Here is a 17507-nt window from a genome sequence, read left to right as displayed (position 1 = left end):
TGTGTTTCAATTGTTGTTTTTGCTGTGAGGGAGATTATCAGTAATTTTGTGAAGGCTCCCAAAACCCCAATAAGCAACAATCTAAAGAAGAACACTTTTTGAAGAAAAACATTTATACAGTTTAACTACTAGGTCTCTGTTTCTCCTGCTGTGTACTGTGTAGTAGAAGCATTCTAGCACAATGCATCTCTTTCTCTCTTGCTCACCGGCTGCCAGTAGTGTGCAACCAACATTGCCTTTAGCCCATAGAGATAGATACAGAACCCAAGTGCCCAAAACCCTGTTTTAGCATGGGCAGCACCATTGAGGACACATAATTTTGAAGTAGTCAACTGGATAGGTCTTCTTATGGGTTAAGGTTCACATAATTCTAACCAGGTCATTAGCCAATTAATTAGACTCATGAGCAAACGTTCCATAACTGCAGGTGGCAGTAAATCGCCAACCTAGGCTTTATACCTGTTCAAACAACACCCTTCAGGTGGCAGTATGCACCCTTTCAGTTTGTTTACCAACTCATAGAAGAAAATGGACTACTTCAAAATTGAGATGGCCTCAATGGCGCTGACCGTGCGCTCACAGACATAGCATCTTCTAATTATCACTATGCTTTAGCTGTTGGGCTGCAGCAAGCTGGCGTTAGAAACTTGAAATATTAGACTTTTTGAAATCCAACAGATTTTGAATCAGGGGACCACTTGAGGGCAATGGTGCACACCAGGCGCTGCACCAAAGCTGAAGGAGACCTTCAAGTCTGCGCAGGTTAATCCTTGACCTTTGTCTAAACAAATTACCAGTGTATTCCAGTAGTGTCAGGTTCGAATGATATGTGGAAGATAAGCTTGCACCCCCCAAAAATGCATGACATACTGAATTAAATTTTGATATTTCTGTATACCGGTAGTCAACCTTACCTAGGGTTGCAAATATCACATGTAACATATATTGAATAAGATGATAAAAAAATGACAAACATTATCCTCAATATAAACCAACTTAGAGAATACCATTGGTGTTTCATATGAGGGTTTCAGCATGAAATATGTAATTATTTTTTACAAACTATGTCAATATGTTTGTTAATGTTTTGGCGTCAAACTGGGAAAGGGGGATACCTAGTCAGTTGTACAACTGAATGCCTTAAACTGAAATGTGTCTTCCGCATTTAACCCAACCACTCTGAATCAGAGAGGTGCAGGGGGGCTGCCTTAATCAACATCCACGTCTTCGGGCGCCCGGGGAACAGTGGGTTAACTGCCTTGCTCAGTGGCAGAATGACAGATTTTTACCTTGTTAGCTCGGGGATTCGATCCAGCAACCTTTTGGTGGTGGCAGTTGTGGAAAGTTAATTGAAAATAACGCCATTGTTGATTTCTTTCATTAATTAGGCTATTTTCTCTTGAACCATATGGTATATTTCAGGGGTGTCAAACTTATTCCACGGAGGGCCGACTGTCTGCGGGGTTTGAGTTTTTTCCTTTCAATTAGGACCTAGACAAACAGGTGAAGGGAGTTCCTTACTAATTAGTCATCTTAATTTATCAATCGAGTACAAGGATGGAGTAAAAACCCAGACACTAAGCCCTCTGTGGAATGAGTTTGACATGTGGTCTTTCTACATGAAACTCATGGACACATATTAAATTAATACTAAATATGAAAACATTTTTAAAAAGTTAAGTGTAAATTACCAAAATTATGATAGATTGCCATAGACTTTCTGATAATTACTGAATATTCTGGTAAATTACCGGTAGCTTTGCAACCTTAACCTTACCATTCATTTTGGATTTTTGGATCTGCATATAGCTGGGTCTACAAAACATGGCCTAGGATGTGGACTGATCTTGACAAAAGGCCACTTTTGAGATCTGAAAACATCTGAAGTTTAATATCCGTTTAAGGCTGTGTTGATTTTCTGTGGAATGTGACTCCTTTTCATCTGATTCCAATTGATTTCATGTAACATTTAAAATAAAACGCTTTCCCTAAAGTTAATGAATGAAAGAGTCGAGGGCTTAGTGGCCAGATAGGATTTCATGTTCCCTGCTAGCTACAGAGCTCTAAAACCTAAATGAGGACCTCACCAAGTGTTGGGCTCTTGTTTAGCCTAAGTAGTATTGCTTTGAGCACGAGGTGCTATTCATAGTCTTGACACTTGAGACATTTTGGCAAATCAACTGATTTTCTCTAGATGAAAAAAAACTTGACTCATAAAGAGCCAATCTCAAAAACTCATATCAGTTACATCAACACATGGTTTAATTTGAAATAATTAGTTATACATGAGGCAGCAGTAGCCACTCAGAGTCCATTGAATCGGGCCACTCTGGACACCCTTGCGAGAGTTTCTGGCCTTTCCTCTTTATGTTTGTATCCCCATGCCCAACTTGCTCATGTTTCCTTCCAGTGCACACACTTAGTCCCCAGAATCACACTGGACATATCTGGTTTTATCTCAGAACAGTGCTCATTGTTCCCTACAACGATATTTATCAATACGACAAAACAGTATGTCTGTTGTATTGCCTCAGGACCTGGGATTATCTCCCTGTTATCAGGTGTATTTTATTAAGATGCTGGATGAGGCGGGCTGGCTGAGTCAGTCCAAGTGCTACCACAGGATAGGGGGACGGGCTTCCCAGTCGCTCACTAGCTTCTCTTTGGCCAATACAAAGAGAGGGACAGAGAGAGTGTGAGGAGTGTAAGCGACGACGGCTGACAGAAGATGGTGCTCCTGACCGCCAAAATCATGGAGAGAACTACGCTCTTTGTCACAGTCGGGGGTCTGGTCACTACCCTTGTAACCACCTTCATCCCCCTGTGGAAGACCTTGAACTCTGACCTGAACTAAGCGGAGAACTGGTACTCAGGCCTGTGGCACACCTGCATCTTCACAGAGGAGGTTGGGATATAGCCTTTGAAACCCTCATGGCCCTGTCTGTGGACTTGCTGGCCTCCATGGTGCTCATGCTGGTGTCTGGGCACCAGGGCCCTGGCCATGGTGGTGGCCTTCCCAGGCCTGGAGGGAGTGGAGCTGGGCTCTGGGAGGCAGCAGGGTTTGAAGAAGGGCCTCCTCATTGTCAGTGGTGTGCTGTCCTGGGTGTCGGGGCTCACCACTCTGGTCCCTGTCTCCCTGGTGGCCTACGTGACTGTGGTCGAGTTCTGGGACGAGAACCTGCCCGACGTGGTTCCATGCTGGGAGTTTGGCGAGGCCATGTTCTCTGGCTGGTTTTCGGGCCTCTTCTTTGTGGTTGTGTACATGGCGGACCACAACCGGCAGCAGCGAGTGGCCAGCCTCCCAAACACCCCCCAGGAGAAGCCAAGGGGGCAGTACTACTTAAAGACAGGTTTCATAGTCAAATTTTCAGTTGATCAAGTTATCTTTATTGTCCCAATTGGGAAATTTGTTGTGCAGTCGGGGTTCAGCAATTGAAAGAAAACATTTAAAACAGTGACAACCATACAATCGATATAAACATAACATGAAACAATGAGATGGATAAAAAGGAGTAATCATTGTGCAGAAGTGCAGCAATAGATGGACATTTCATGTGCAGATTCAGAAAGTTAATGGCCTGCGGGATAAAAGAGTTATTGTATATGTTGCTATTGAGTTTGGGAAGTCTTTGATGACCTGAGGGGAGAAGCGCAAAATGGTCAAGGAGGGGGTAACCAGGACAGTCTGATACCGTTAGTTCTCTTCACCACTTGCTTTCTGAACGTCACTGAGCTGTGCTTGTTGCCTTCTGATGACCTTGCTGGCCACCTTAACCATCCTGTACAACCTATTTCTGTTGCAAACATTAAGATTGTCAAACCAAGCCACCTTTGAGAACATCAATACGGATTCAATAAAACTCCTGTAAAACAGTGTCATCGTTGTCTTGCTGACAAGAGTTCATCTTTCTCAGATGGTATGTGTTCTCCTCAAACGTCAACTTGTTGTCCAGCACTGTTCCCAGGTACTGACCAGCTCAATGTCATGTCCCGTGACCACAGGGGGTGTGGGGTTCAGTGGCAGCCTTCTAAAGTCAATATCTTTAGTTTGGGAGACATTCAGTTGGAGGAAGCCGTTCTCACACCATGACACAAAGTCATCTACCACAGGCCCATGCTCAGACTCTTCATCCTGTAGTAGACCGACGATGACAGAGTCATCAGCAAACTTGATGATGTGCCTGTTTTCATATTTGCTACGACAGTCATTAGTGTAAAGTATGTACAGGAGAGGAGAGAAGACACAACCTTACCAACCGGTGGAGGAGCAGAGCTGCTTTCAGGGAATACTCAAGCTGACACAGTACACCCTTCTTGATTAACTTCTCAAAATGATTTCATCACCGAGGACGTCAGTGCCACTAAAGTCATTTAGCAACTTGTGGAATTTACTTTTTGCCACAGGAACAACAGTAACATGCTTCCAGAGTTTAGGCACCTTCTGCAGCTTGAGTACCTGTCCACCAATGTCTGGTCCTGGGCTCTTTTTAACTTTGGTCTGTCTGAATAGGCTCGTGACACTGGATGCCAAATTCCATTTTGGGAGTAGCAATTGTCCTCATACGCATTTCAGTAATTCCTCCACTAACGTTCTGATTGTCAGATCTGAGATAAAACCATTTAGCTCATCAGCCAGTCCTTTGCGTTTAAACTGTATCATCTTGTTTCCCTTGTCTTGTAGCCCAACCACAGTTCTCATTCCATTCCAAGCAGCTCTCAGATTGTTACAGTGATTTAAAATGTCCTAAAATAATATTGGGGGCATCAGGAGACACAGATTGCATTTTGTGTCACAGTATAAATAAGATTAGCAGCATTCTTCGCATTGGCCTTACGGTGAATGTAAACGACAATGATAAATATTTGGGGAAACTCTCTTGGGAGATAGAAAGGTGACAGTAGCTCAATATCAGGTAGACATAGTCTCTCAGGACAGTTACATTGTTGCACCATCAGTGATTTATGCACAAGCAGACTCTGCCCCCGTGATTTCCCAGTTGAACTGCTGTCCCGGTCCAGTCGGAACAGACACCCAAATCATTTTATCTCCAAAGACGAGTCAGTCTGCCAAGACTCATTAAAAGCCATAAAACAGACGCCTCTGCACTCTTGAAGATGATTGACCTTTGCCTGTACCTCGTCTGTTTTATTCCTCAAGGATTGCACATTCGCCAGGATAATATAAGCTAAGGGGATGCCGGTTAGCCTGCTGCTGATGTTTAATCTGTAATCGAACGCCACCTCTCCTCCCCCGTTTGCGAACACGGCCATCCTTTCCACGGTTCAGAGCATTAATCTATTCATCGATTGCCAACACTTTCATGTGTTTCAGAAGAGAGTCCACAGACTTGTTAAGGGATTTATCCACCGAAGCCGGGCGATCCCGTTGCAGCAGGAACTCCAGTGAGTATTGTTTTGTTTGTTTGGGAGTGGCAAGAGTTCATGAAGGCCAATGGAGAGATTCAGTAACGTTATAATCAACCAAACGAGTGAAAAAAGTATCTCCATTTTACGAATGATCTCAAACATTTAGAACATTTGCCACATCTAACTGGACAAAAACAGACTCACTTGGGACTTTACAAACAACATAGTAACAGAAAGTGTAACACAAACACCTGCTATCTGGAGCCGCAGCTTTCAATGACTAATTTGATTATTTGAATGAGAACGGTAAGAGAAGCTACAGTTAACTGTGTGAAGTTGACTTCAGACTGTGACTACCTGGGTCTATTTTGAGATATTAAAACTAGGGTTGCAAAGCTACTGGTCATTTACCAATGTTACCGGAATCTTCAGTACATTTGGTAATGAATAGAAAATATATGGCAATCTATCGTAACCTTGGTCATTTATACTTGAATAGTAAAGAAATAGAATCATTTATATCTGTGTCTATATTGTCCATTAGCTTCTAGTAGATAGACCATATGGTTCAAGAGAGAATAGCCTAATTAATGAAAAAAGCATCTAATCAACAATGGCATTATTTTCAATTAACTCTGCAACTCTTCCAACTAGTGACTTTTTTCACAACTGCCACCAGTTTGACCCCAGAACGAACATTGACAACAAATACATATAGACCATAGTTCATGATGAAACACAATGGTATTCACTAAGCTGAAGTTATTTCGGATAATGTTTACAGCATTGTCATTCTATTTTCATTTTATTCAATATATTTGACGTGATAAAGCCACATAGAGGGCCAGAGATGATTACAGACGCCTGTGATAATCTCAAGTACCCAAAAGGGCCACTAGATGTTTTGTGATAGATTACATCAAATACTTGGTAGTTTACTGGTACATTTTGAACGTTTTCAGGAATATACCCTCCCTTTGCAACCCTAATTAAAACACATTTTTGAAATGTTTGATAGCCACCATTTGTATATTTCGATATTGTTTGACGGATAAAGTCCTGTATTTCTAATGGAAAAGAGCAGTGAAAGCTTTTGTCGGTAACCCTAGCCCATTTGCACTAATTTTATTAGTAGCATGAGCCTCTGGTCATGGTAATTCGTGTGCCTGCTTGGTTTCTGCATGTCTGGTCTCTTGATATGGACAATTCCACGGTAACGAGATTACGCTGAGACTCCTTTTAAAATGTATTCCAAACTAAAACCATTGATTTTGAAGTTGAACATACCATATAACTTAACAAGTAAAAAAAAAAATAATCACATTTATTGTAAATGAAATACAGAAATGGCGCATTTATGTACTGTAAGTATTCAAACTCCTGAGTCAATACATGTTAATCACCTTTAGCAGCTATTACAGCTGTGAGTCTTTCTGGATAAGTCTCTAAGAGCTTTGCACACCTGGATTGTGCAATATTTGCCGATTTTTATTATTTTCCAAATTCTTTAAGCTCTGTAAAATTTGTCATTGATAGACAACCATTTTCAAGTCTTGACATAGAATTTAAAGCAGGTTTATGTCAAAACTGTAACTCGGACACTCAGGAACATTCACTATCTTCTTGGTAAGCAGCTCCAGTGTACATTTGGCCTTGTGTTTTAGGTTATTGTCCTGCTGAAAGGTGAATTTATCTCCCAGTGTCTGGTGGAAAGCAGATTGAACCAGGTTTTCATCTAGGATTTTGCCTGTGCTTAGCTCAATTCTGTTTATTTTTTATCCTGGAAAAGCTCCCCAGTCCTTAACAATTACAAGCATACCCATAACATGATGCAGACACCACTATACTTGAAAATATGAAGTGTGGTACTCAGTAATGACTGGAATTGCCCCAAACATAACACCTTTGTATTCAGGACAAAAAGTGAATTGCTTTGCCACATTTTTTGCAGTATTACTTTAGCGCCTTGTTGCAAACAGAATGCATGCTTTGGAATATTTGTTCTTCTGTACAGGCTTCCTTCTTTTCACTCTGTCAGTTAGGTTAATATTGTTGAGTAACTACAATGTTGTTGAACCATCCTCAGTTTTCTCCAATCACAGCCATCAAACTCTGTAACTGTTTTAAAGTCATCGTTGGTTACATGGTGGAATCCCTGAGCGATTTCCTTCCCCTCCGGCAACTGAGTTAGGAAGGACGGCTGTATATTTGCAGTGACTGGTTGTATTGATGCACCATCCAAAGTGTAATTAATAACTTGACCATACTCAAACTTATTTAAGCTTGACTCAAGACATTTCAACTTTTCATTTTTAATTAATTTGTAAACATTTCTAAAATTCCACTTTGACATTATGTGGTATTGTGTGTTGACCAGTGACAAAACAAATGTGGAAAAAGTCAAGGGGTGTGAATACATTTTCCAAAGGCACTATAACTGTTCCACCACTGGTCCGAGGTAAGCATTAGATTACAAGCGATTTTTCAAGTGCAACGTTAACAAAGACGGTTTTGGGAAATGGCTCAGACATGTAAAGATGTTCTTACGAAGTTTCTAACGATGAACTTACCCTTAAGATGCTTTTGGGAAACCGGGCCCTGGTGAAGTTAATACAGTTCCTTTCAATTATGTATTCTATGTTAAAGGGATACTACGGGATTTTGACAATTAGGACCTTTGTCTATTTCCCCAGAGTCAGATAATCTCCTGGATACCATTTTTATGTATCTGTGTCCAGTATAAAGGAAGTTAGAGGTAGTTTCGTGAGCCAATGTTAACTAGCGTTAGTGCAATAACTAGAAGTCTGAGTATCTGCTAGCATGCTAGTAGAAACTACCTCTAGGTTACTACCTCAAGAAACTACCTCTAGGTTATATATTGTATCGTCCCTTAAAGGGATACATTGGGATTTTGGCAATGAGGCCCTTTATCTACTTCCCCAGAGTCAAATTAACTCATGAATAGCCTTTTGATGTCTCTGTGTCTAGTATGAAAGAAGTAAAAAAAAAATATATATATAAAAAAAAATAGGAAAAGATAAGATGACTTTGAGAAGTGGTTTTCCTCAATTACCTCGACAAACCGGAGCCCCGCACATTGACTCTGTACCGGTACCCCCTGTATATAGCATTGCTATTGTTATTTTACTGCTGCACTTTAATAAAATAAAAAAAAGTTTATCTTTTTTTTTTTTTTACTTCTTGTTTTTTCTTAACTGCATTGTTGGTTAAGGGCTTGTTAGTAAGCATTTCACTGTAAGGTCTACTACACCTGTTGTATTCAGTGCATGTGACAAATACAATTTGATACAATTTGAAATGGTATCTTATTTTTTAGGGTCCCTGATCAATATTACATAACATAAGGGGGAGCTATTTATTTTCTAATGCAAACTCTGCAGTTTGCAGTTTGCAAACTCCATAGTGTAATTTATTGACGGTCCCTAACGATCTCCAGATATAGTTTGACTGGATAGCCTAACTTTGCCACAACTAACGTCAGCTACCTTAGCCACAGCAAGATGAGCGATCATCTCTCCCCAACGGCAGGAGGAGGGTCACAACATGCCATCACTGGTACATCACTCAGTTTAATTTAATTATGGTAGTACTCCTATCCGTGCACTTGCCCAGGGACAGCCAGCCATGCACTCCAAAAACCCAGATTAAAGTACTACAGGCTAGCAAATGGGTGACTCATTTACGGCCTACGATCTCCAAATGTTAATGTCAGCAGCTTTAAGTGTAGGCTTAACCCCTGCCCCTCTCTGGGCAATACTAGGCTGTGTAAATACAAAACATCTGATTTAACTTACTTTGACACAGAGTGACTCATTTTACTTTACTCTTATTGGGGATAAATGATTGTTTGAACTTTCTCCCTTTACATTTACAGTAGACTACATAGTCTTTCCTCAAACAAACTTTTTTTTGTCTAGCTCCTCTCATACCTATAGGCCTACTGCATTGTTCCTGAGCCAAAATGTGCATTAAGAACTCAGGCTGCCTCATGTGGCCAAGTGCACAAAAAAAAACATTGGAAGTATCAGTTGAGGCTTACAATTAATTTATCTTCCCTGTTGCAATGAATCTCAGCAATTACCATACTTAAAGGGGAAGTTCCGTATTTTACAACACGTATTGTTAGACGGTCCCTCACGCTGAAAGTAGTCTTTGGGCCCAGATTAACTGTAATCCATGGTTCGGTTTTCTTTAAACAGCCCGTAGAAACTTCAGCTAACTTTAGCCACCACTAGCTAAAAATCAATGGGAGTAGTAAAGGCATGCGGCATGGCCAAATCAACTCAATCATTTAGCTTGATGTTACTTAAAGGCAACAAAATAAATTGACAGCTACCACATGACCCTAGCACTCCCATAGATGTTTAGGTAGCAGTGGCTCTTACCTCATAGTAACAATAACACTTGACAGACACATGTGCACGCACGCACGCACACACACACACACACACACACACACACATTCACACACCCAGTGGTTCTGTTCTTTCTCTGTGTGACCAGCAGAGGGTATTTTTAGCAGAGCAGCAATACACAAGAGAGCCCAAGTGATGCTTGTTTGTAGTGGCTGAGCATTACAGCCAAATCGAAACATTTAATTTGCAACGTTATGGTTCAGGTGTTACCTCTGGGTCCAGGTATTTTAATAGTCTTTGTTTTTAATGACCTATATAATATTTCAAATACTTTTTGTATACTTTCTAGCATTCAAAATAATAGAAAGCTATCTTTAATTCCACAAAACCTGTCAACTACAACTCGCCAATTTGCTTGCCCGTAGTACTTTAAAGATTTGCAGTATAGAGCGTCTGCTAAATGACTTAAATGTAAATGTAAATGTATAAAGGTCTTGCATTATGTTTTATCATTAATAAACAGTTCCATATGAACAAAATCATGTATGATGTCTAACTATTTGTCAATTTAAGTGTTTTTTGTTGCAAAGCCAAGAGGCTCAAATGCCAATGCAATTCAAGAATAACCCAGCTGTGTGTTGTTGCAGTGTTTCCATATAATCAATCACTTTACATGAATTATGATATGAGGCCTTGCCATTGTCATAAATTACAGAGGGGATCTGACAATCCACCTGGATAATAATAAATCATTGTAAATGAACAATTCAATCAGAGAAACCAGCACAGCTATGCCCCCTCCCCCAAGAAAACTTGTCAAGGACTGCTTCAGTGTTCCCTTTTCCCACTCTATCCACCAAGCAGGGGACAACTATACTTTTCTTGTTGTAAACTGGTTTTCTGTTGATAAAGACATAAGATTACAACCAAGCAAAGATGTCTTTTTCCCTAACGTCTTGGAAATATTTCATGTTTTGGTTATTAACTGGTCAAATTTACAACCAGTAAGAAATGTCTTCTGGTCGCCTCCTGAACTAAAATATAAACGCAACATGCAACAATTTCAAAGATTTTACTGAGTTACAGTTCATATAAGGAAATCATGCAATTGAAATAAATAAAATGGGGCCCTAATCTATGGCTTTAACATGACTGGGAATACAGATATGCATCTGTTGGTCACAGATACCTATAAAAAAAGAAGAGGTGTGACCACCATTTGCCTCATGCTGCGTGACACATCTCCTTCGCATAGAGTTGAGCAGGCTGTTGATTGTGTCCCACACCTCTTCAATGGCTGTGCGAAATTGCTGAATATTGGCAGGAACTGGAACATGCTATCGTACACATCAATCCAGAGCATCCCAAACATGCTCAATGGGTGACATGTCTGGTGAGTATGCAGGCCATGGAAGAAATGGTACATTTTCAGCTTGCAGGAATTGTGAACAGATCCTTGCAACATGAAGCTGTGCATTATCATGCTGAAACATGAGGTGATGGCGGCGGATGAATGGCACGACGATGGGGCTCAGGATCTCGTCACGGTATCTAATGTGCATTCAAATTTCCTTTGATAAAATGCAATTGGGTTCGTTGTCCGTAGCTTATCCCTGCCCATACATAACCCCACCGCCACCATGGGGCACTCTGTTCACAACGTTGATGTCAGTAAACCACTTGCTCATATTACGCCATACTACATACATACTTACGCCTGCTATCTGCCCGGTACAGTTGAACCCGGGATTCATCCTTGAAGACCACACTTCTCCATGCCAGTGTTCAGTGGGCAAATGCTCACCTTCGATGAAGTCGGTTACGACGCCGAACTGCAGTCAGGTCAAGACCCTGGTGAGCTTGATGAGCATGCAGATGAGCTTCCCTTAGACCGTTTCTGACAATTTGTGCAGAACTTCTTTGGTTGTGTAAACCAACAATTTCATCAACTGTCCAGGTGGCTCGTCTGAGAACATCCCACAGGTTAAGAAGCCGGATGTGGAGGTCCTGGGCTGGTGTGGTTACACATAGTCTGCGGTTGTGAGGCCGGTTGGACATATTGCCAAATCATCTAAAATGACGTTGGAGGCGGCTTATGGTAGAGAAAGTAACATTTAAATTATCCGGCAACAGCTGTGGTGGACATTCCTGCAGTCAGCATGCAATTGCACTCTCCCTCAACTTGAGACATTAGTGGCATTGTGTTGTGTGAAAAACTGCACGTTTTATAGTGGCCTTTTATTGTCCCCAACACAAGGTGCACTTGTATAATGATGATCATGCTGTTTAATCAGCTTCTTGATATGCAACACCTGTCAGGTGGATGGATCATCATGGCAAAGTAGAAATTCTCACTAACAGGAACGTAAGCTAATTAGATTACATTTTTGAGAAATAAGCTTCTTGTGAGTATGAAATATTTCTGGGAAATTTTATTTCAGCTCCTGAAACATGGGACCAACACGCTACATGTTGCAGTCAGATAGGTATTTACAGTAGGCAGAACATTTCCACACAGACGGGCATGTGAAGTGGAAAGAAAAAGTATGTGAACCCTTTGGAATTACCTGGATTTCTGCATAAATTGGTTTTCAAATTTGATCTGGTCTTCATCTAAGTCACAACAATGGGCAAACATAGTGTGCTTCAACTAATAACACACAAATTATTGTATTTTTCTTGTCTATATTGAATACATCATTTAAACATTCACAGTGTAGGTTGGAAAAGTACAGTTGAAGTCGGAAGTTTACATACACCTTAGCCAAATACATTTAAACTCACTTTTTCACAATTCCTGACATTTAATCCAACATTCCCTGTCTTAGGTCAATTAGGATCACTACTTTATTTTAAGAATGTAAAATATCCAAATAATAGTAGAGTGATTTATTTCATCACATTCCCAGTGGGTCAAACGTTTCGGGTAGCTTTCCACAAGCTTCCCACAATAAGTTGGGTGAATTTTGGCTCATTCCTCCTGACAGAGCTGGTGTCACTGAGTCAGGTTTGTAGACCTCCTTGCTCTCACACGCTTTTTCAGTTCTAGGATTGAGGTCAGGGCTTTGTGATGGCCACTCCAATACCTTGACTTTGTTGTCCTTAAGCCAGTTTGCCACAACTTTGGAAGTATGCTTGGGGTCATTGTCCATTTGGAAGACCCATTTGTGAACAAGCTTTAGCTTCCTGACTGATGTCTTGAGATGTTGCTTCAATATATCCACATAATTGTCCTGCCTCATGATGCCATCTATTTTGTGAAGTGCGCCAGCCTCTCCTGCAGCAAAGCACCCCCACAGCATGATGCTGCCACCCCCATACTTCGCGGTTGGGATGGTGTTCTTCGGCTTGCAAGCCTCCCCCTTTTTTCCTCCAAACATAACAATGGTCATTATGGCCAAACAGTTCTATTTTTGTTTCATCAGACCAGAGGACATTTCTCCAAAAAGTATGATCTTTGTCCCCATGTGCAGTTGCAAACCATAGTCTGGCTTTTTTTATGGCGGTTTTGGAGCAGTGGCTTCTTCCTTGCTGAGCGGCCTTTCAGGTAAATGTCGATATAGGACTCGTTTTACTGTGGATATAGATACTTTTGTACCTGTTTCCTCCAGCATCTTCACAAGGTCCTTTGCTTTTGTTCTGGGATTGATTTGCAGTTTTCGCACCAAAGTACGTTCATCTCTAGGAGACAGAACGTGTCTCCTTCCTGAGCGGTATGACGGCTGCGTGGTCCCATGGTGTTTATACTTGTGTACTATTGTTTGTACAGATGAACGTGGTACCTTCAGGCGTTTGGAAATTGCTCCCAAGGATGAACCAGGCTTGTGGCGGTCCACATTTTTTTTCTGAGGTCTTGGCTGATTTCTTTTGATTTCTCCTTGATGTCAAGCAAAGAAGCACTGAGTTTGAAGGTAGGCCTTAATACATCCCCATGTACACCTCCAATTGACTCAAATGATGTCAATTAGCTTATCAGAAGCTTCTAAAGCTATGACATAATTTTCTGGAATGTTCTAAGCTGTTTAAAGGCACAGTCAACCTAGTGTATGTAAACTTCTGACCCACTGGAATTGTGATACAGTGAAATAATCTGTCTGTAATCAATTGTGGTAAAAATTACTTGTGTCATGCACAAAGTATATGTCCTAACCGACTTGCCAAAACTATAGTTTGTTAACTTCTCTAAGATAGGGGGCAGCATTTTCACTTTGGATGAATAGCGTGTCCAGAGTGAACTGCCTCCTACTCTGTCCCAGATGCTAATATATGCATATTATTATTACTATTGGATATAAAACACTCTGACGTTTCTAAAACGGTTTGAATGATGTCTGTGAGTATAACAGAACTCATATGGCAGGCAAAAACCTGAGAAAAAATCCAAACAGGAAGTGAGAATTCTGAGGCTGGTCGATTTTCAACTCATCGCATATTGAAATCCCAGTGGGTTATGGATCTGTTTGCACTTCATACGCCTTCCACTTGATGTCAACAGTCTGTAGAACGTTGAATGAAGCTTCTACTGTGATGTGGGGCCGGATGGGAGCTCTTTGAATCAGTGGTCTGGCAGAGAGCCAGTTCCTGGTCATGCGCATTCCACATGATATCGACTTGCGTTCCATTACTTCTATAGACACAAAGGAATTCTCCGGTTGGAACGTTATTGAATCTTTATGATAACAACATCCTAAAGATTGATTCTCTACTTAGTTTGACACGTTTATTCAATCTGTAATATAACTTTTTAAAGTTTTCGTCCGACGTTCGCCTGGATCTGCGCGAGCGTTTGGATATGTGTACTATACGCGCTACTTGGACATAAATAATGGACATTATCGAACAAAACAACAATTTATTGTGGAACTAGGATTCCTGGGAGTGAATTCTGATGAAGATCATCAAAGGTAATGGAATATTTATGATGTAATTTCGTATTTCTGTTGACTCCAACATGGCGGAGAAATGTTGTTTCTATCTGAGCGCCGTCTCAGATTATTGCATGGTTTGCTTTTTCCGTAAAGTTTTAAAAGAATCTGACACAGCGGTTGCATTAAGAACAAGTGTATCTTTAATTCTATGTAAAACATGTATCTTTCATCAAAGTTTATGATGAGTATTTCTGTTATTTGATGTGGCTCTCTGCAATTTCTCCGGATATTTTGGAGGCATTTCTGAACATGGCGCCAATGTAAACTGAGATTTTTGGATATAAATATAAACATTATCGAACAAAACATACATGTATTGTGTAACATGATGTCCTATGAGTGTCATCTGATGAAGATCATCAAAGGTTAGTGATTAATTTTATCTCTATTTCTGCTTTTTGTTACTCCTCTCTTTGGCAGGAAAAATGGTTGTGTTTTTCTGTGGCTATGTACTGACCTAATATAATCGTTTGGTGTGCTTTCGCCGTAAATCCTTTTTGAAATCAGACACGTTGGCTGGATTCACAACAAGTGTAGCTTTAATTTGGTGTCTTTCATGTGTGATTTCATGAAAGTTAGATTTTTATAGTAATTTATTTGAATTTGGCGCTCTGCATTTTTACTGGCTTTTGGCCAAGTGGGACGTTAGCGTCCCAAATATCCCAGAGAAGTTAACAAGAAATGTGTGGAGTGGTTGAAAAACGAGTTTTAATGACTCCAACCTAAGTGTATGCAAATTCCGACTTCAACTGTATGTGAACCCCTAGGCTAATGACTTCTCCAAAAGCTAATTGGAGTCAGGAGTCAGCTAACCTGGAATTCAATCAACGAGATGAGATTGGATATGTTGGTTAGAGCTGCCATGCACTATAAAAACATTCACAAAATTTGATTTGCTATTCACACAAAGCATTGGCTGATGTGAACCATGCCTCGAACAAAAGAGATCTCAGAAGACCCAAGATTAAGAATTGTAGACTAGCATAAAGCTGGAAAGGGTTACAAAAGTATCTCTAAAAGCCTTGATGTTCATCAGTCCATGGTAAGACAAATTGTCTATAAATGGAGAAAGTTCAGCACTGTTGTTACGCTCCGTAGGAGTGGCCGTCCTGCAAAGATGACTGCAAGTGTACAGCGCAGAATGCTCTGAGGTTAAGAAGAATCCTAGAGTGTCAGCTAAAGACTTACAGAAATCTCTGGAACATGCTAACATCTCTAAAGAGTCTACGATATGTAAAACACAAAATAATAATGGTGTTCATGGGAGTACATCACGGAAGAAGCCACTGCGGTCCAAAAAAAACATTGCTGCACTTCTGAAGTTTGCAAAAGTGCACCTGGATGTTCCACAGCGCTACTGGTAAGATAGTCTGTTGACAGAAGTAACTAAAGTTGAGTTGTTTGGAAGGAACACAACACTATGTGTGGAGAAAAAAAGGCATAGCACACCAACATTAAATCCTCCTCCCAACTGTAAAGTATGGTGGAGGCAGCATCATGGTTTGGGGCTGCCTCAAGGCCTGGACAGCTTGCTATCATCGACGGAAAAATGAATTTCCATGTTTATCAAGACATTTTGCAGGAAAATGTTCGGCGATCTGTCCACCAATTGAAGCTCAACAGTCGTTGGGTGATTCAACAGGACAATGACCCAAAACACAGAAGTAAATCAACAGCAGAATGGCTTCAACAGAAGAAAATACGCCTTCTGGAGTACCCCAGTCAGAGTCCTGACCTCAACCCGATTGAGATGCTGTTGCATGACCTTGAGAGAAGTTCACACCAGACATCCCAAGAATATTGCAGTTTCAACAGTTTTGAAAAGAGGAATGGTCCAAAATTCCTTCTGACCGTTGTGCAGGTCTGATCCGCAACAACAGAAAACATTTGGCTGAGGTCAAAGTGTTCACATACTTTAACCACCCTGCGCTGTAAATGTTTATACGGTGTGTTCAACAAAGACATGAAGACGTATAATTGTTTGTGTCTTATTAGTTTAAGCAGACTGTGTTTGTCTATTGTTGTGTCCTAGATGAGGATCAGATCAAATTTTATGACCAATTTATGCAGAAATCCAGCTATTTCCAAAGGTTTCACATACTTTTTCTTGCCACTGTAGGTTAGGGTTACGATTAGGGGAAGGGTTAGCTAACGCTAAGTAGTTGTTAATTAGCTATAATGCTAAAGTTTTCCGTGATGAGATTCGAACATGCAACCAACATATCATGCTAGGGCCTCCCGAGTGGCGCAGCGGTTTATGAGGTGAGGTGTCACTACAGATCCGGGTTCGATCCTGGGCTGTGTTGCAGCCGGACGTGACCAGAAGGCGGCGCACAATTAGCCCAGCATCGTCTTGGTTAAGGTAGGGTTTAGCCGGTTGGGATGTCCTTGTCCCATCGTGCTCTAGCTACTCCTGTGGAGGGCCGGGTGCATGCACGCTGACACGGTTGCTAGTTGACCTCCGACACATTGGTGCGACTGGCTTCCAGGTTAAGCGAGCAGTGTGTCAAGAATCAGTGCGGCTTGGCACGGTCATGTTTCGGAGGACGCATGGCTCTCAACCTTTGCCTCTCCCGAGTCCGTATGGGAGTTGCAGCAATGGGACAAGACTATAATACCAATTTACATATCACGAAAAAGGGATGAAAAGTTTTCAAAAAATGTAACATCATGCTCATTTCAATGTCCTGGATTTACATTTACTATGTTATGTCTAGTTTATGAGACCAGTCTGACCAAGCAGGCAGATCAGGCAGTGCAGGGGGGAGTCCAGGCAGACCAGGCAGTGCAGGGGGGAGCCCAGCCAGTCTTTAAACAGGCTTAACTGGCAGTCAGG

At 41.1% G+C, this 17507-nt stretch overlaps 1 protein-coding gene across 1 annotated transcript; it reads left to right on the top strand.

Moving 5' to 3' along the window:
* Nucleotides 1-45: 45 nt before the first annotated feature.
* On the top strand, nt 46-3876 carry cldn26 (claudin 26). The gene is given in 3 exon segments (XM_055886240.1): nt 46-2912; nt 2915-2981; nt 2983-3876. Coding segments are annotated over 3 exon segments (705 nt in total). The 5' UTR covers nt 46-2728; the 3' UTR covers nt 3437-3876.
* The last annotated feature ends 13631 nt before the right edge of the window (nt 3877-17507 follow it).

This window comes from Salvelinus fontinalis, chromosome 28 (genome assembly GCF_029448725.1).
Source record: "Salvelinus fontinalis isolate EN_2023a chromosome 28, ASM2944872v1, whole genome shotgun sequence".
Classification (NCBI taxonomy): Eukaryota; Metazoa; Chordata; class Actinopteri; order Salmoniformes; family Salmonidae; genus Salvelinus; species Salvelinus fontinalis.
The sequence above is the reverse complement of the archived record's forward strand: the minus strand, read 5'-3'. Positions and strand labels throughout refer to the sequence as shown.